General features: G+C 39.6%; 2 protein-coding genes across 16 annotated transcripts in view; one reads left to right on the forward strand and one right to left on the reverse strand.

The window, feature by feature from the left end:
* SCLT1 (sodium channel and clathrin linker 1) overlaps positions 1-19,135 on the forward strand; it is a 32,495-nt gene extending 13,360 nt beyond the window's left edge. Inside the window, exons 15-21 of the mRNA XM_079306222.1 lie at positions 634-708; positions 1,176-1,321; positions 1,602-1,794; positions 3,118-3,314; positions 11,015-11,093; positions 12,174-12,269; positions 14,111-19,135. Coding sequence (XP_079162348.1) covers positions 634-708; positions 1,176-1,321; positions 1,602-1,794; positions 3,118-3,314; positions 11,015-11,093; positions 12,174-12,269; positions 14,111-14,173 — 849 coding nt within the window. The 3' untranslated portion in view covers positions 14,174-19,135. The remainder of the gene's footprint in view (positions 1-633; positions 709-1,175; positions 1,322-1,601; positions 1,795-3,117; positions 3,315-11,014; positions 11,094-12,173; positions 12,270-14,110) is intronic.
* The window catches only part of JADE1 (jade family PHD finger 1), a 106,441-nt gene continuing 102,515 nt past the window's right edge, over positions 16,653-20,578 (reverse strand). For all 15 annotated transcript variants that reach the window (XM_079306209.1, XM_079306216.1, XM_079306218.1 and 12 more), the window contains one exon: positions 16,653-20,196. In XM_079306209.1, coding sequence (XP_079162335.1) covers positions 19,304-20,196 — 893 coding nt within the window. In that variant the 3' untranslated portion in view covers positions 16,653-19,303. The remainder of the gene's footprint in view (positions 20,197-20,578) is intronic.

Consider the following 20,578-nt stretch of genomic DNA (forward strand, 5'->3'; position numbering starts at 1 on the left):
TGATAAAATATTTTCAATAACAAAACTTTGAAGACTCCTAGGTTTTGCTGATCAATGGTTTCACTAGAATTTAGTATTTTAGCTCAATCAACATGTGATCAATGAGTAATTGGTAAACAGTCCTCTGTTACTGTGTAGCACATTGCATCCTGCATTCTCCAGAGATGAGTTCACAGGCATTTTGACAGTCAGATCTGTGCTCTAGGAAATATTTCCCATGTGATGACTCTTCTTGAGTATCCATTTCTTTTAGAGAAACACTAAACTCAGCCTTCCATGCTTATCTGTAGTTGTGTGTGTAGAAAGGAAAGCTGATATGAAAGCTGATGAAGAATTCTAAGAGAAAGGTTGTGGATCACAGACATATTTTTGAATAAATCAGGAGCTGTAATAAATTATGCAGATGACCAAAAGAATTTTGTGCTTATGCACTTATTTATGCACTAAATTTATTTTAAAAAGGTTTCATTTGATGTATCTTGGTGTGAATGATCCTATAGAGAAAATAATTAGCTGGTAAATATAATCTAATGCATCCATGGCAGCAGCAAGAACTACATTTACTCTGGGTGGGTTTGGCTTCAGCACTTCTTGATTTATTCAATCTTATTTTAAAATTACTTTTATGAAAAGGAATGTGGAGAAAAGCAGAGTCAAATTGAACGAGCCATGAGAGAAAAGAGAGCAATGGAAGAAGAACTTGAAAAGGTAAGGCAGTTGTATTTTTTTTTACATCACATTTAAAATCTCCTTACAGAAAGAAGAATACATAGATTTTTTTTCCAATTTTTCATGTGTTTCTCCCTTAATTCCTTATTTTATTTTTTGAGTAGATTTTCTTCAATGTAAATTTTATTATATTTACTTTAAGGTGGTTTGCATTCTTTTTTTTTTTTTAATCCAGAAGGTCTTTTAAGGCTGCAACACCAAACTAAAAAAGAAAATTAGTTTGAAGGTGTAAAAAGTAAAAGATATTTAACATAATCCAAAAGAATGCTGGTACATATTCCAGTTAAGATCAATAGAGAGAAAACAAAATAAATGTCTGATTAGATCTTTGGAAACCTTTTGTCTTCTTCAAAAGGCAGCACCCATGTTAGAAATTCAGTTTTATTTTAAATCATGGGAAAACAGGATACAATGAGAGTAAACTCACACAGAAGTTTACTTTTCAGATTTACAGGGAACACAGAGAGCATGAATCTGACAGTAGAAAGCTGGAGCAGCTGCATCAGAGGTATTTACTTGCAGAAGCTGCCAAAGATGACCTTCAGCGGAGTCTGCAGCTGACACAAAACAAAATGAAACAACTGGAAATGAAGTAAGTGATGGTAGAGATGTTTATATTAGTAAGAAGAGAAAGCCATGGAAATTACTTGAGGCTCTTTAAACTGTTCAATATGTGTTAGGGCTTTGCCAAATCTTTTTATTCAGTAGCATAGTATCAAGAGGCCGTAGTTGTGAAACTAAGATTAGTTTTATCAATTCCATCACCATGACCAAGTTCTTTGCTGATTTGTGCATAGCTTCCAGTCTGTCTTTTGTTCTCTGGTTCAGTTGTTCAGTTCTTCAGCTGCAGCCAGACTTTACTTCTCTTTTAGCTCTGAGGAAGAGAAATCTCGTTGCCAGGAAGTTATCTGTAAATTGCAAAGCACTCTGGATTCAGAAAGAGAGAAGAGTGCCTTTGTCAGTGAACAAAGACTCAAACTTCAGCAAGAGAATGAACGACTGCAAAACGAAGTGGAGGGTTTGAGGAAACTGGCAGCAGAAGTTCAACAAAAAGCTAAAATAAAGGTATGTTTTATTTGAGTTGTTTTTTGTAATGTAAGACTAATGTTTGCCTACTAAGGCAGCAGTTTAAGAAAAAAGCATTAAATGTTTAAACTAAGATTGAGAGTTTCGGTGATGCTTCCTGGTTGCTGCTTAAAAGTAATTTTATTGTTGCATTGTGAATCCTCAGAATCCATGGGGTAACTCAATCTCTGCAAATTAAATTGTATTTTAATGTGTATTAAATTCTCCTTGATAAGAAGACCCCAAATGTTCTTTGCTTTAAATAAGATGAATAGATTAAATAATACTGTGATTACCAATCCTCATTTCCTTACTGTCTCTAATGTGTCAGAAATCTTTGTCTGGCTGATTTTCTGCCCAGAGTGTTGCTCTACTTGTGTGTGCACCATGTTGTCAGGATAGTGTGCAACTAATAAATAGTTTAATAGTGTGGCTGTCAAGCGTTGGCTCCTATTTTCTGGACAGAGGAAATCCTTCTCTATGTTTAGCTGCAGACAAGATCATTAAGTGAAAGCTGGTTTGTTCTTTTTGGACATGTTCCATTAAATGCCCCTGAACAGGCTGGGATAAGGAATCAGTAGTAACCTCAGCAGATTCATGGTACCTGTGGCTTCTCATCCTTGATACAAAGCTGGTACTTTCCCTTCTGCAGTGTAAAGACACCAAAAAACAGGAGTCTGAGGATCTGGAGCAATGAAGACAGCCTCAGTAAACAGTTTTACAAGGTGTGAATGGGGACCAGCTCAAATCTGGCTTCCCCTTTGCACTACAAGATAAAGAACCCTGTGAAATTGAACAGGGAGTCTTGTCCAACTCCAGAACCCTTTGCTTAAACAAAGGATCACAATCTTGTAACAGAGAGCTAGTGGATATGAAGCATAGAAAATATATCCTAAATCTTTGTTTGTCCCATTTTTAATCAGGCAGGCTTCCATTATAGTCACAGATAAGATTCACTGCTTGATTTAATTTTCCTCTGATGTACAAAGGGTTGCAGATGCAGTTAAGAAACTCCTAACACATTTAGCTAGATGAAAAAGAACGAACTTGTTTCTGTGGAGGAAACACAAGGGAGAAGAATAAAGATTACTTACAAAAATAAGCATACACAGCTCATTATCTTTTATTGTCAGTTGTCCTATTTGCTTAAATTGGCTTTGGGAACACATATCTCTGAGTATATAATTAGAAGTTTAATTATTATATGTTACGTGCTTTCAACAAATGTTTATAAATTTAACTCAGGCATTGTAAAACAAATAATAAATAAAAATAGATAAAGAGTAAGAGATCTGATTGTACCAGATTTGTGGGGTTTTTTAGATAAGCAGAATGGAGCATGAGCATGCAGTAAAAGAACATGGGTATGAAGCTCGACTCAAGGAGATGGAGGACACCAGCCACCAGTCCACTGCTGAGCTCAGACATCTCTTAGCAGCTCAGCAAAAAGCAACAAACCGGTGGAAAGAAGAAATTAAAATCCTCACTGAAACTACAGAAGCCAGGATCAGTAAGCTGAAGTAAGTGCAGTTCTGTTCTCCTTCTGTAAAGTGTGTTCCAGATACTGTTGGTGTGGGCAGTAAATCTGTGGTGAAAAAGCATGAAGAGCAAACCATCCAGACTCAAAAGATGTGCTTGCAGCAAAAATAAGAATGATCTAAACAGAGCCTGTGATGCTGTCTCTGAAGTTAACACTGAAGTAAAACTTTTACTGCTTCATTATCTTGTTGATAATGTGTGAGATTCTGAGAGAGATAATGTGAGATAATGACAAAAAGTAAATGGAATATATTACTTTTGCTTTTCTCTTTCAAGATACAGCCCATTCAATTTAGACAATGTTAACTTTGGATTATGAGAACTTCTATACCTCTTCAGAAAAGCCATAACATCAGTTGTGGAGTGAGTTTCCAGACTTCTAAAATTAACTGGACAAAAACCTCTTGGAATGTACATCTAATGTTCTCCTCTGAGCAGTTGCTATTGTAAATGAAGATTAAAAATGGGTTGTGTGATTCTCCTCAGGAAAAAATATGGTATAAAATTTTCTCTTAATCCATCCGTATTTCTAGGCTGATACTTGTATTTCACAGTGCAGAATATAAGAATATTTTCAGTTTTGCAAGTGTCCCCTATGCTTTATTTCATTTCTAGGTACAGGAAACACGGTCAGCTCAAGTAGACTATTAATTTGAGATTAAATTAGTCTGGTATTTTTATAGAACTGCAGAGAAGTTTATGTCCTCAAGATCTCCTCTTCTTTGAAACTGATTGAAAATTGGAGGAGGTTGGCACACTGGTCCACAATAACTGCTAAACCAGGAAGCCTGATTTCATAAGTCTAATTTCTTTAAAATTAAAGTAGCTAGAAAGGAATTAACATTGCATATATTTCAGTGTGTTTGAGAACAAATACCCAGGTTATGCATCTCTATTAACTTGATAAATTTGAAGCAACCCTTTAATCACTTAAAGTGATGCACTCATGGTTCTTTGCTCAGACTGATTTTAGAAGTTGCTTTGCTATCAATGTTAACATGGAAGCAAAGCTTTTCCCTATTAAAATTGTGAATTCTACTTTTCATTTCCTTTGGGGTAGTCTTGGGGTTTTTTCATGTTTTATTATTAATGTAATGCTTTGCATATTCTCAGCTTCAATCATATTTCCAGTATCCCATGCAATTTCTGTAGTTACAGTTTCTAAAGCATAGCTTAGCATTTCTTTGCTGTCAGAATTCCAGTGGTGTAAATGGAATTAGAAGCCAGTTGTCTAAGCACAAGCCAGGAAAATCTACCCTGCCACTGTTGTTAACCTGGATATCCATCTTTGCAGTGAAGTATGTGCTCATCTTTACCTTCCCTAAGTAAACAGGGATTTTTACCTTATCTGTTCAGATACAGGCTGGCTTTATTTTCCCTTAAAGTATATTGCATTTGCAAAGGTTATTGTTAAACAGTTATTTAAAAAAAAGGAAAATTCTCTTTCAGAAGACATTGGTAATGAGCATGTTTGTGAGACAATGAGAGCTGTGCTGATTCACTGACAGTTTTGGTGTAGCTTCACTGTAGGTAATTAGCTGGCTCTTACTGATACCTTTTTAGCTTCTTTTGTAAATGCAGTAACTGGAGAAGAAAATGATTTTGCAATCTTTCATGCTAAGGTAAATTTTAGCTCTTAAACTTGTAGTTTATTTTCTGTAAATCAAAATGCAAAACTTCACAGCTGAGCATCTAGGTTCATCACTAGATCCTGGATATGGTTCAGCAAGTTCCAATTAAAAGGGGAAAATTGCATTCCAAAATAATTGAAGTTGTCTGTGAAACAGCTGTTTTCCCTTTAAAACCTTTACTGTTCAATGTTAAAATATTGTTGCAGCAGACCAAAAGATTTAGACCTTATTTAACTGCAGCAAAATGCTGACATAGGAAATACCAGCAAGTTTGCTTTGTGAACCTGGATGAAAGATGGGTATTAAATTTTGAAAATGCCCCTATTTATGTGACTTCAGTAGATATTTTGGTGCAAGTCTAAAAGCTAAGTCAGTTACTTTATGACATGGTTTTGTGTGTTGTGCTTTTTCCTACTGTATAAGCTAGAAATAGAAGTCTTTATCAAGCATTTGCTCTACCTGGCAAGGAAGCTGGCAGTAGAAACAGGAAGGTTGTCATTTGGACTGGCATCAGGAATTTGGTATTAAATCTGTGCAGTGTTGCTCTGATACCACGATGACAAGTAGTCTAACTGGACCTTATCAGTATTATCAGGAAATTTTAAAGCCAGCTTATTTTTCATCTTACATGCATTGCCAGACACCCAGCAATGTAGTGCAGAATGCAGTTGGTATGAAACTGAGCTCCAGAATTTACACTGTAGTTATTCAGCATGAAAGTCTTTGCTTATGCTATAAATGAATAATTATCATATTCCTTTTAATCTATCACAATAACATTATGAGTGCAAGTACAGAGCAGCAAATTGCTTCTTACTGTTGAGAACTAAAATCAAGTTGCTGATTATTTAAAAAGCAAAATAATTTTCAGCCAATGCATATATCAGGGGCGTTTCAGTAAAACACAAAACAACAGACTAATACTGGTAATAGATTAATTCATCTATTGCTAATTAAATGCTCTGTTTAGAAGCTCTCTTGAGGCTGTGCAGGAAATGTTCTCACCAAGCCTCGTGGTGGGGTCCAAGAGAAAGGAGGATCCATGTGAGCAAATGCAGAGGATGTGTTGATGGCATGTAGCAGAATTTAATTTTTTAACAAAAATACAATTTTGAACAAGAGTCATTACTCTTGCAGCACGTTAATGTGTTTTATAGCTGAGAGGTTTTTTAGGAAGTTACAAACTTCCTAACCAAGTCCTATCCATGTGTTGGGGGGAAGCATTTTAAATTGCATTTCAGCAGGAGGTTGCTGTTAGTGCAGCTCCCATAAACACTGACTCAGTGTCCCATTTGTTAGTCTAGGTGTTTCCCATTCCTTTCCCTGAAAGTCATGGTGGTTTTCTAGTTCTGCCCTCATTGCTTTCATTTTCCATGGGAAGGTGTCTGAAACATTTTGGCTTCTTTATTAAACTTACCAACAGCAGCTGCTACTTTTTCCACATTCTGTGCTGCTCATTTGTCATGTTCTAAGTCTGCAGTGTTGTGTTGGAGAGGTGTAATCCTCATGCACAAAGGAAGCATTAAATAATTCTAAGGAATGAAGCAACATCAGTGAATGTTAGGGGATTTCTGATCTGAAAAAAAAAAATAAGAAATAAAAGTAAATTTTGCAACCTGTAATGGTAGAACTTTAAATAACAACACTCAATACTTGCAGACTAAATTGCACCATTTTCTTCATACAAATCTATTACAGTCTTCATCTTAAGATGCTGCAAGCATCTAAAAGGAGAATTTATTGCTAAGAGACCTCATCTTCACCTTGCAGAAGGGCAAGGAGCCAGTTTTGCTTCATAGCCTTGTGCCAGTCAACCCTGAAGGTAACTAAGGAGGTCAGTGACACAGGTCATCATTCCAAATACAAACTTGGCTCTTGGCAACATGGCTAACAACTCACTGCCAAGTTTATTCCCTTTATTCCCACTGTGTCTACTCTGGCAGAGGCAGAAGCCAAGCTGCTCTGACCCCTGATTGCATCCATTTTAAATGTACTTTGAGTTCTAATCATATGTACTGAAAGGAACTTAGATAGCAAATGTTCACAATTATAAAATAGTAGTAAAATGAGTGATGACTGTAAAAAGTTATAAAAAAAAAGTCATCTTTCATATTTTTTGTAGGAGTTAAATTGGAAAACAGAAGTATAGAAATTTTATAAAACTGTCAAACTTAATTCAAAATGTAATTTCTTTTATAACACAAAAAGAGCTTTTAGGTTTTGGTGAATAATTTCAGTATTTTATGTTCATTAGTTTAACTGTTACTAGAGTTAATAATTGATTCCCCTCCTCCTCCTTTGCAAGTAATCTAAACAACCAAATCAGACATAATGTTGAAAAAGCTATTTTGATGTCCAGTGTCACTTCTCCACAAATGGATGTAGAATTTGGTAAGAACTAGAAGCAATCCATGTTGCTGTGGTTGCTGATCTACAGGGTGTGGAGCTTCCAATTACAAAGCTTTAGGCTCTGAGTTTGAATGTCCCAAAAATTTAAGGTGATCTGCCCTTTTACTTTTCTTGTCTTCATTTGAAAGAATTTGCTTTTGGAAGAAGTGAGGAAAGCATACACAGGTTTTTAAAGGCTCTTGCTCTCACTGGAGCACTGTAACCCAGAAGAATGGCTCCTCTGGCCACATCTGGGGGAAGAGACTGGCTGAGACTGCTCTGGTTACCTTACAGCATCAGTGTAAAGCTCTGTAGTTCTCCAGACTTCAGCTGAGAAGAATAAATGACAGCACATGGAAAGTGGAATCAGCAATGCTAAAAAAATGTTTAGGAAATTTGTAAATTGAAAGGAAATAAACTTCAGTAACAACAGAACAGAGGGTAGAATGGGAAGGGTTGAGAGAGACAGTTCTGACAGCAGAATTGAGGCAAAACCAGGGTAACTCAATCTGCCAGCATCTGCTCAAGTGAAATAAAGTGACAGACTATGTGCAAGTTTTAAAAATAAGGACAGATGATTCACTTGTTCTGTAAAGCCCAGCTTTACAGGTCTGTAGATAAATGCATGAATACAAAGGATGGTTAATCCCATCTCATTGGCATATCAGTATTTTTGTAGTTTTTATGTCCTTACTCTGAGAATGAAGAGTTGGGGTAAATAGAGAATTTTGCAGGTAAGCAGATAAACCCTTGCCAGACTTTGCACCAGTGGCCAACACCAAGAACTTATTTTCGTTGAATTTGATTCACGTGAATAAAATAAAGTTTTATATTGAATTGAATGACTGAACCATCACAGAATGTCCTTCAGTGGACTAGATCTGGACAACTGCAGACAGGGAAAAAGGTCAATTCTCTAACTTGAAAACCTGACAGGAAATTGACAGTTCTCTCTACTTTGCCATGGATACTGCTTTGGCCTGTCAGACACATGGATGGTTGCTCAGTTTAGGGACAGTTTAGCTTCAGTAGGGTATACACAGGTCTGTTCTACAAAAGAATGCATGTGACAATTTATAAACATTGGCTTAAACAATCAAGAAGGCTAAGTTTGCTTCCATGAAACATTGCATTGGAGGAGCTTTAAAATCTGAATTCTTTAATTACAAAAGTAATAAAATGCAGTAACAATGCACAAACTAATGAATTAATAATCCTATTCATCTGTTATTATTGTCTAGTAGCAAGATATAACTTTTTGGAGGGGGAATAAACACTTGCAGCATAAACCCTATTATTTGAGTAACTATACAGAATGTCTTAATTTCCTTAATAGTCACTTGCATTATAATTGTCAGTACTTAATAAGAGGGAATCCTTGCTATATTGTTTTTTACATTTAAAGACCTTAAGCCATCTGATTGCAGCTATTTTGGTTGTCTTTGTTCCAGTTTTTGCCTCTGACACATTTCTTTGCATTAGTTAGAGTCCCTGACTCATCAGTAGGTATGTGTGGGGCTTGGAGTTCTCAATTTTTCTCTTTTCTGTGATTGGAAAGAATCTGCCTCTGAGGAATGACCTTTTTTGGAGGCAAAATATGAAGTGTTGGCCATGAATGCTTTCTCCTTTTCTCTGCATCCTGTACAGTACATGGAGTGAATTGCATGGCATCTTGAGATGAGGAAGTTCCCTCTTTTTCTGAAACATTATTCTTGGCTGCACTTGTGTAATGTTTGGCAGCCATAGCTGCTTATTTTAAGATGTTCATTAAAGGAAAAAAAAAATAACAGGATGAGAGACAGCTGCAGGTACTGGCAGTATACAAAATTCATAATTACTAAGAGTAACTGAAGCATATTATAGTATAATTCAACCAAAAAAAAAAAACAGCTGGCACATGCTATATTTGTCATGAGAGCTTTGCAGAAAGTACTTGCTGCAGCTGGTGGATTTATCACCCGTCTGCTGAAATGCTAGAAGCTCACCTTTTGTTTCCTACTCACTTAGCAAAGACAATGTGCAGTGGGGGCTGATTTAATTATCCAGCAGTTGGAGTTATTGCTCAGTTCTAACATTGAGATCTCCTAAGTTGTGTTTGGGGGAGGGTTAACACTCAGAATGAATCAGCTGTGTAGCTCAATAGCCATCACATTTCCTTACATTTACAAGGTTAAACTGTTTCCTTTAAATATGTGTTCGGTATGATCTCATTATAAAAATAATTTCTTGATCACAGCTGTGTATGAGCCTGTAAACTCTGTTTATGGTCTGTGCTGCTAAGCATGCTAATTCCACACCTCAGTACAAGCACAGGACACAGGCTCCTTTCAGTAACTGAGAATTTTTAGGGCATCTAAAAATCAGTCTCCTATATTGAAAATACCTCCTTTGATGCTTAATACTAATTGCAGAGGACAAATTACAAAAATACATACATGCTAGCTTACTGTCTTGATCCTGCAATCTTAATCTATCTTTAATTCTTACTTTATATAGTAGTTCTTACATGTGATAACAGTTACAATCTAAGTGAGTTTAACTGTTTAACATCATTGAAATATTTGCCTATTTTTTGAAAATTCAAAGCTGATGAACTGTTTTGTGATACATACCTGGGACTGGTGAAAGAGGTTAAGAAGGTGGGTTGAGAACAGGAGTGGAAACTCCTCACGAGGTGTAGTGGTGCCCTGAATGTACAGATGCAGTGCAGCCTTATATTTCAAGTGCCATATATCATTTTTTGGACTTCTATGAAGTACTAAGGTTAAAAGCTTATAAAAATAAATTATTGTTGAGAACTGTCATCATAAAAATAGCAGAGTTGACAATGAAGATCTGAAGTTCAAGATCTCCTACCTTATAAAGGCTTTAGCTTGCCTTGCAGTGCATGCAGTCTCAGCAACAGGTAGAGCATTTAAGGTGAGGTGGTAGAGACTGGTTAAGGTTAGAGCAGCTCACTTAGGTTTGCATCTTTCCCTGGCCAAAATTACTGGAGTTGTGTCTTTAGTCATCCTTCTTCTTGTGATGGCAGGAGGCAAGAACTGTTTTCCTTCAGGCACTAGCTCAGAGATGGTCTGTCACAACCCAGATGTTTTTTGTCTTCAGTACTGTGTAAATTGAGGATCACTAAAATTTGTTCAGTATAAAAGTAGAAAGACTGCTTTGAAGTAGGTGGTATTTTCCTTTTCCTCACAAAGTGTCACATTGTTGTCTGTCTCACAAGTATAGAATGATTTATTTTTAGGTACTTCAAAGCACCTTTAAAAACGCCTACATTGAGGTCTGGTTATGGAACACTAATTAGAATGTTAATCTCAATATTGAACTTACTGTGCAAAATGCAGCTTATATTTATTGCATACTAGATAGCATGCCTCCAAAATAAGATTCAATAAACAGGAAAAAACCCTGTAAAATGTCAAGTGCTCTTGACAAAGTCTTGCTGATTCCAACAAATACATCTTGTTCCCCTGCCATTACAGTTTTGAATGCACAGCATGAAGAAGTGCTGTGTGGTGCTTTTGAAATCGGTGTTTTAAGAGTAACCCTGTAATTAAAACCCACCAGAAGCCTCCACAATTCACAGAACTATCTATGAAATTAGGTTCCAATAACTGAAGTACTACTGTTTGCTAATCAGCATCTTTTCTTCTGATTCCCAGAAGTGAGCTGCGTCAACAAAAACTCCGTAGCCAGGAGCTCATTTCCCAGCTGGAAATAGCAAATGAGAAGGTAACTGAGGTAAGAGAATGACTGATGTGACAGCTACTTTCACTTACAGCCTGATGTGCATACACTAAGAGCTTAGCAGAAACCTATTTAGGTGAGTTATGTTGCTGGTTTAGAGAAAATAAAGGATTTTTGACAGGGATAGTCAGTAACAATTGGGAAGTCTCACTCTTTCTTGCTGACTGACATGTTCCAGTGGCAGGAAGACAAATGAACTTTACTCTCAAATTACAAAAGTGTAAGGAGAAATTGTCTTTGTATCTTTCTAAGTGACTGATCTAGCAATTCTGGACAAATTTCAGGGAATGTTTCTGAGCTTACTTCTCCCTGTAAATTGCTGCAAGCCTCTAAACAGGAGCAGGCACTCTGGGATTACAGATAATGTGGCATATACAGAGACACCAAGTTCTCCATGTGCTGTGTGTATGCAGAATTTACATTCTGTATCCATATATGCATATGGCTAAAAGCATCATCCATTAAAGATTAAGGGCAGGGTTGTTTTGGAATGTACATTGTTCAATAATTAATGGCCACTTTAGAAAAGGGTTTTCCTGTCAGCCTTATAAATCTGGGATAACATCCAGTTCTATCCAGGATAAGCCCTTCTGTCTTGTTGTTTTTGTAATGCTGTGTTATTTAGAGGAGAAAAATGATGCAAGAACATATTTCTGTGAATAAAGGCTGGTTAAGAAATGCTTTTTACAGACCCTTTGAAAGAAACAGAGATGTGTAGCAGGTTTATCATCCCATTTGTATTATCTACTCTATTCCTCTTTCTTCTGAGCATAGCTAAAACATTTGCATGGATTAATTAACCTGAATTAAAATGTCAGCCTTTGTGCATCTTGCTTCAAGATGGTGAAATGAGTAAAACTTTTGCAGATTGATTGATTGGAAAAGTCAGATGATCTCACATTAGAGCTGGAAATTCTCTATGATCTGTCAGCAGTTTGTCCTCAGGCTCCTATTGTAAGGGGAAAACAATTCCACTTCTGGCATTCCTCTTGTGTTAAGCCTTTTTTTGCTACAGAATGAGTGGATTCAGTAAAAAAGAATTTGGCATTGTGGTGAGAGATGCTGTTTCCACAGGATGAGACACTGATGATGGAATATCGGGAATACATCGACAGGCTCCAGAGGCGGCTGAGCCAGGCGGAACAGAGAGCAGCCACAGCATCCCAACAGGTACCAGCTCACAGAAAGTGGGATCCAGGCACATGGAATATGCAAAAGTACTCACTTTACATCATTCCTCAGGCAGAGGTGATCATTTGTGAGCATTATCACCAGCACAGTTTTAACCAGCTTAGATTTTGGACATGTCACCTTCTGACAGGATGTTTATTTATAGACAGCTTAGGTTTGTTTGTGGAAACTAATTTGATATGCATTAAACCTGCATGGTTCAAAATGTGTGAATGAAGGTGTACAGGCATTAGGAAAGGCAAGTTAGCAAGGACTAAACAACCCCTTAAACCACTGTAGCTGCTGTTTGCATGGAGCAGGTCTGTTGGAGTGCACCCACTGCAGTTACCACTGGCTGTGTGTAACAGCTGCAGCAGCTCCTGCAATAGTAACAATTCTGCAGAGAAGGAAATGCTCGTTTCCTGGCAGACCATTGGAGAGGTAAAGGAGAGAGTGTATCCCTCTCATTATTCAATTTTTCCATAGCATTTAAGCTGTACAACTTGAAGCAAATCCCATGGGGGTTTGTACACTGAATTCATTTTTTTTGCCAAGGAAGTCCATTACTCAAGTTGGCCTGCTATTAAGTAAAGATGGTCTTTCTGCTTCCTTTTTTTTTTTTTTTTTTTTTTTTTTAAACTGTGATTTAGGAAAACCATTTGCAAATTACAGCTTGTTAATGTGGGTGACCCCATGTGAGCTGCAGAGAGGAAATGTCTGGCTGACCTAAATTGCTCAGTTAGGACAAATGGCATTTTTTTTTCCCAACAGCAGTGAATGAATGGGCATAGCTGCCAAGCTGTCATAACATAAGCTGTGGTTGCTGGCTCTAAATGCTCTCTGTCATGACAAGGTCTATTCAGCTGCTGAAGATTTGCTCTGAAAGAGGAATTTTTTTTTTTTTCTTAACCTCCTGTTTGTTATGTGGATCTGTTTAGCTCTAATGCTTCTGAGATGCTGTCTTCCCATAAAAACCCAGACATGCTTATGTCACATTTCAAGGGACTAAACTCATGGCCTTGGTGCCCACAGAGGAAGAGGTCTTGCTGCTCCTGAAAACATTGGTAATTACCTCCACCTCACCAGGCTCTCTCTGAAGGATAACAAAGAGATTTGATGTTGTGCAGCCTGCAGAGGCCTGGCTCTTCTGTAGTGACTTCAGAACCGCTGTGCCAAGCCCCTTCCTTTTTCTCTCCACTCCAAAACAACACATACTGGCACTGTCCCTGCCACAGGTCTCCAGCAGTGCTGCAAGAATGTCTCCTCTTCTGAATCTGGGTATTTATTCTCTCCTAGGTCCCAGAAGGCTGAATGTTCATGTGTTCACGTGAATTCCATCAGATTCAGAGTGATAATTCTCTTTATTCCTGATCTGTAGGCTGAGGGCTGCTTTCTGATTGGTGTGTTCTCACTACTTCATCCACTCTCACTGCAAAATTTTATCAAATATAGACTGGTGCTGGGCTAGGAGGGAGCCTGACCACGCTTTTATTGTGGTCAGTTCAATGACTGAAAATCTTAGCTTATTCTGAAATAATGGTGATTCAGTAAGAAACAAAATCAACAGCATAATGTTTGCACAAGTTTAAAACATCTATCCTGTTCATGTCTTTTGAAGTGTATTCCTGCTATCTACCATCTTGTATTCTCTGGTATTTGAAATAAGACAAAAGCAGTAGTCATCCACAGAGTACATTGTAAATTCTGCTGTTCATCCCAAATTCACACTGCCTGTGCTTGTTCCATCTCCTTCATGACACACTCAGTATGGAAGTACTACTGTTATTTTGATCCTACAATGATTTATTAAAAATCTGTCATCTCCTTGTGTTTCATTACAGCTCAGCCTGATAACTACACAGAATAAAAAAGCTGTTTCCCTGAAGGACCTGGAAAATATTTAAACACGTGTTTTTATCATTCACCATATTGGGAGTTAGGAGGGTTGCTGGAGAAACTTCATATTGGAGCACTACAGTCAAAAGCACAGCAAGGCTTGTGAAACTTGAAACAAATTGTGGTTCATTCTGGTAAGAAGGGGAGTGGATGAAGATCCTGTCTCTGTATGCACAATAAAGATTGGAAGAAGACTGCAAAATGTTGTCATTCAAGTCCTTTAATGTAGCAAATGAAAAAATCTGACACAGTGCTGTGGCACATTCAGGGTTTTTTGGTCTAAAATCCACTAGCTCCAACTGTGACAAGATTGTGTACAGCAAGCAGGTAACACTTGGATTGAAATTCATCTCAGCTTTGCTCACGTGCAGTCAATATCTTTAATTTTTCTTTATAGTGCAGGTAACTTGGGAACTATTTGAGGATTCTTTATGAATTATAATTAGATTCAATATAGCATGAATGTCAAAGAGCTGCTGTTTTGATGGTCAGTGTTTGAGCTGCATGTTGCCTCCTTTGCCTGCCAGTGTAAAGAGTTCAGTTTGGTTTGGTTTGATGCCCCCAGGGTACAGGTAATAATGAAAATGCTGCTATGGCCACTCAACTTATTTGTAAGCTCTGTAATCTTCCTGCTGGTGTGGTTTTTCTTCCTAATATACTATTAATTTTATAATTATTTTACAACTCCTTGCTTTTCTGTTGATCTACTTCCCTGGTTTGGTATCTGGGCCGTTTTCTTACTTCAATTTCCACAATGGAGAAGTCATCCAGCCCTTATGCCTTTTGAAATAGTGGGTTTTAATTCTACACATGCCAGGATGTGGGAATCCTCATGTCCATGGGGTTTTTTGGATAGTTGAGACATGTCATAGCTGTCATTCTACAATTACAGCTGAACTCCATTTTCTCTTCTAGCATACATTACAAGCATTTGATACAGGTGTTTAACTGATTTGAAGTGTTCACATCTTGGCCTTAACTGGCATTGTTGCTTGTCTTTCCACTTAAATGTCAAGAGTAATTCTGGTTTCTAACCTCTCATTGATCTGATAGGTAGTGCTTGCCCAGTGCTTGATGAAAATGTCTCATTTGGATTAATAAACCTGTGTGTCCAGGGCAGTGGACCTAATTTGCATTTTAGAGGATGGAACTGGGCTGATTCCCTGTGGAAGCAAGTCTTTGTGCTGCCTCCTGAAATCCTGGCTGTTCAGGTATAGCCTGAAGATGGATACACCCTCTGAAACAATTCCTGCTTGCTGCAAGGAAAGCCACTAGTTCTTACAGTGGTTGCTTTTTCTTTTTGATAGATGTGTGTATCCACTGCAATCTCTAAATCTCAATTTTGGTTAAAGGATGTTGAAGATTCTCCAAAACAACATGGATACATTTCTCAGAAGCTCCAGGTGTCTGTTTGGGTGAGATTTTCATCAATCAGCAGTGTGATACAGAGGCAGGCAAGTACCAGGCACCTTGTTTCTATTTGCATAATGCACAGCTGAGATGATGACAGGCCACCTGGAAGATTTTGTGTGAGCCATTAATCCCCTTCACTCCTCCAAGGCAGGCTCTGGCTGTGAAGTGAAGCCTGGCTGGAAGGGGCAGGCAGTTTCTCAGTATTTGTGTATTTGTTCCTGGAGGCACAGGAGGGCACCTGCATGCTTCCCTGTTAACAATGGGTATGTTCATTTCCCCTCGGGGTGCAGCTCCTAGGTGGAGGCTGTGTGCCAGAACAGGAACTGCTGGGATGACATGAGCACCTTCCAGGGAAGGGAAGGGGCAGGAGAGCAATTCCAGCAGATGACACAGGAAAGGAAAAGGTTTCCATCCTGGTCTGCCTCATGGCACCACCAACAGGAAAGTGGTCACATGGAGCTCATTATACACCACCAGCTCCTTTCATTTCCCTGGGGTAGCCAGAGGAGGCTGCTCCCAAATTGGGAGATCCAGTTTTTCCAAGAGGGATTGCTCAGTGTATGCTTTCACAGCCTGGTCCTTTTCCTGCTCGCTTCCAAGTCCATTCCATATTTCTGCATCTGGAGTTTAGAGGAACCCTCATCTCCTGAAATCCTGCTGTAGAAGCAAATCTCACAGTAGTGCTTGACTCCAGCCAGTTCAGAGTGTCAATGAACTTTCAGCCTAATTATCCCAAAGCTTCATGGGTTCAACCCTCATGTTCCTTTTCCAGTGGAACATGTACAGAGATCATGGACTTTGCAAGGACATTCTCTGCCTACAAAGGTAAATGTTTTGAGGTAAGCAAATCTCTTAGAGGATGCCAAGGGGAAAACCAGTGTGCTGTTGGAATGGGCACAGCTGTCAGTAACAAGCAGTTCTAAAAAAACCTTAAAATGTACAAAACCTTGCTGCTGCAGTGTGCATGGTGATGCCTGTACTAATCCATGAAAGCTGTTCAGATCATTGCAGTGAAGTGTTCTTGTAAGAACCCAAATACAAATATGGGGAGGTCTGAACCACTGCTGGCAAGGATACTGCAAAAATGTACAGCATTTATTCACATACAGACAAAAGGCACAATTCTACGGAATATTTTAACAAAAAATACAGCTGTTTCAACTAGGTCTTTAGAAATACTTCAAAAAAGGGAGAAAATAAATACAGGATTGGGCCATGTAATATAAAATAGTAATCTCTACATATACTTTTTTATTTCTGTTTCTCTTCATGCACCTTTTGTTTTAATTAATTTCAGCTGAATGGACACCAAAGCTAGGCACATAGTGAAAAATCTGTACAAGTTTTACAAATGTCATCACAATTGTCTCCAACTTCTGAAATTAAGATTTGTACACAACATGAACCCTTCATTTAGATCTGTGTGAGTTTAGAACCTAACAAATGGCATTCCAGGCAACTCTACAGACGTTCAACTAGCCTACAGTTGGACAGAACACAGGGATCATATCAAAGATCTCTTGGTCAGTCAGCACAAGGAAAGGTCACGCTTGGAAACAGAAATCCAGCAAATCCCAGTAAAACACACAGGGGTGGGTTTGTCACTGCAGTACCTACAACACCTCCTGCTGAGGGCTAAGCACAGGGACAAAACTAACCTACAGAGCTGGTCGTACCGCAGCCTTTTTGGTTTGGGGTCAGCTCCACTGGAAACCTCACAAAGCTTTTTGTCCTCAGTGCCAGGGGACAAAGCAGCTAAGGCATTCACTCTGCACAACATTAGTGTTCATAATATAGTGCAAATTAACAAGGTACCTCTGTCCAAGGGGTGTGAGGTCGAAGGTTTACTCAGAATCCAAATTTAGGGTATTCCATCTATGGCTTGACAATTCCTGTGTAGTCATGAGCTTCTTTCATATGGAAAATACCAGTGCCTGTCTGGAGAATGTTGCTAGATGTTGAGTAGAACTTCTTGGCTTTTTCCTTTTGTCTGCTGTCTTCCTTTCTGTCTGTTGTTTATGCTTTGAACACATCCCAAGTGTGACATCACCAGTGCCCTGCCTGCCTTTCACCTCTGTAAGTCATGCAATTATTCTGACTTCTTGGGACCAGCAACAGGATTTTGAAAGTGTAACATCTGACATAAAATTCTCCTTCCTCAAAAGGTTAAGACTTCTGAGTTCTAAAATAGGGATGCATTCTGGTGAAATATTCAATTGATAATGTTAACTTGCATAGCAAGACAGGGTGTTAAGCCTTTTTTATTTTCTGACTGAAGCTTCAGTCCTAGGGCCGAGGATTTCTGTGTTGTCAGTGTTCCCTCCTTGGGAGGCAATAGTCAGGCAGTCCAAAGTGAGTGGATGCCATAACAGCAGGGTGGGAGTGGGAAGGGGGAGGAGAAGGAGGTTCTTCTCCTGCCTGCCTCTCTGTTAACACATTTCTGCTAAAACTTCCTCACCAGCACATACCTCTTCTACATCTGTGGAAAGATTCCAAAAAGTACAGAGTCCTAATGCTCCACTGTGGTGTGTGTGCTCCACTTGGTACAGAACAGTATCCTCACAACCTGTTCATATTATTGCTCACAACTTACTCATTATTGCCACTTGCAATTATTAAAAAAGTACACAATCAGAATATGAGTTCCCTCTTCCATCAAATCTAGTCCATAACAGAATGAAATAGTTTTTTCTTTCTTTGACTGTAAAGAGCTAATCACAATGTATTGCCTTTGCATTTTACCCTATTTAAAAATATATATTCGTGTCCATTTAAAGCAACCTTTTAGTGTCACAAGCCTGACTCTCCCAGGACATAACATTAGTGCATCTGTGGTGGCCTTTGGGAAATCCTCCTGCCTAGTGCCATTGAAAACTTCTGTCTGGAATTGTCATCACACTCCTGAAGGCAAGTGCCTGACTATGGGTGACAGGTTAGTCCATGCAGTGCTGGAACCCCCAAACCTGCCCCTTGCTCAGAACTGAGCCATTTGAGAACATCCTTTGTGTCAGTCCCAATCTTTCAAAGCCCTGCCCTATCCCTTCCTCCTCCTCCAGTGCAACGTGGTGGCTGTGCCTGGTCATCATTTACATGTAAACTGTGGAGCATAGGGAGGGGTTTGAGCTGCCACCTGTGCTCAAACTGAACACAACAGAACACATTCTGCAGAGAGAGAAAGAGCTGCCCCTGCCCAGGGATGGGGAGCAGTTGTAATGGGATTTACCAGTGCAGTGCAGCATGGTCTAACAACCATCTTCCATTCAACACATACGAGTTAAATTAAGAGCTTGTGCTTTTCCAGAAGTCAGGGGAAGCGAGTAAAATTTTCAGTGCCTTTCAGCTAGAAGGGATGAACGCAGCCTAATTCCTCCTACCCACTCTAGCTCCTTTTAAGAGATTTTTGTGAGTTGTGTGCATCTCAACTCCTCTTTTAGTAGCGATGTCACTTTTCTGCTTACTCAGGAAAGTTGCAAATAGGGGAGACTCAAACTTTTCACAGAAATGGGGAGGGTGAAGTGGTGTGGATGGGTGTGGAGGGGAAAAAAAAAAAAAAAGAAGAGCTTAAAACAGCTTTAAGTGCATGTAAACATATTTATACAACTCAGAAAAAAATGGGCTTTCGGTTTGTCAGTCTGTAGCTCTAAGAATGCTCCTCTCTCACACAGATGAGTAAGCTGGAGTTGGCTTGTAGGCAGTGACCCCACTGGCCCCGTGCCTGTGTGTGCTCAGGTGGCCAGGATGCTCCTCCGAATAATGTCCGTCCTCCTGCCGATGCTGCTGCTCGGACTGAGCCTCTGCTGCCTGCACTTCTTCTCGGCCACTTCTGTCTCCGAATCGCTCATTTCGGCGTCGGGGACGTACCCATCGTTCTCACTGTCAGGCTTTAACTTGCTTTTTGTCCTCTCTTTCGCTGCAACTCTGCCCACGCCCAGGTAGGGGTAGGCGGAGTTCTGGCGGCAGGCCTCCTCCAGGCTCTCCCCCTGCTGCTGCCTCTCCCCCTTCTTTGGAATTCGGAATCCGCCCCAGTTTTTCCCTGGGCTCGTGGGTGCGGTAGGCACTTTAACGACTGTCTGATTAGAGTTTACTTTGACCAGACCCCCATTACATTTAGGCACAATATCCCTCCGAGTGCCAGGCGCTGACCTACCACCGGAGTGGTTCACAGCCCTTTTGTTTTCCAGTTGCCTCTGAGAGAGTTCTGCGGGTCTCAGGGGTTTGTGGGTGTGTTTAGAAGTCTTTTCCTTCAGCTCTGCCTTCGCCACCTCGCACTGCGGGCGATTGTCTCTTCTTTTCCTGTGCTCTGGTATAACGACGCCGTTTTTCTGCTGTGCCGATACAATCCGCGTCTCAGCAAAGGTCTTGTCAAAATTTAGGAAGCTGCCTGGAGCTTCCCTGGGGCTGGGCTGCCCCAGCAGGGATTTGCTGTCGTTGCCAGACCTGTCCCTTACTCTGTCTCTCTTGTGCGGTTTTTTCAAGGAGTGGGCCAGAGATGTGCCCATCTGCTTCCTGAAGAATGCAGAATGCCACTTCAGGTCCTCGATCTTGGGGGCGTTGGGGCCCAGCGACGGGCTGTTGAACAACACCGTGTTTTCCATGGAGGAGAATGAGGAAGGCACACCTGCATGGAAGCAAACTACGTTCAAGTCAAGCAATCCCACAGCTGTGTAAATACCAGTTTGCAATGTACCTGTTTTAACTCTGCTCCTCGTGCTTGATGTGTTCACGTCAGAACTGGGTATCTGCCTGCCTGTCCTGCACTTTGAGGTCACAACTCTGTGGCTGTGTCACGGTTCACAACATCCTGCGCTGCTGTGGTTTTGTTTTCCTGTACCTGCACCTAATTACACTTGTAGCAAATGCAGGTCCTAGCACTACTCTGTCCATAAAGACAAAGATAATCCTCAGAGACAGAGGCAAAAACCTACCAGCAAGTGGATCTCACTGATGCCATCTAAAATACGGTTTATTAATTACTCAACAGTCAAAGGATAATCTGGCCA

The sequence above is a fragment of the Erithacus rubecula genome (genome assembly GCF_903797595.1).
Source record: "Erithacus rubecula genome assembly, chromosome: 5".
NCBI lineage: Eukaryota > Metazoa > Chordata > Aves > Passeriformes > Muscicapidae > Erithacus > Erithacus rubecula.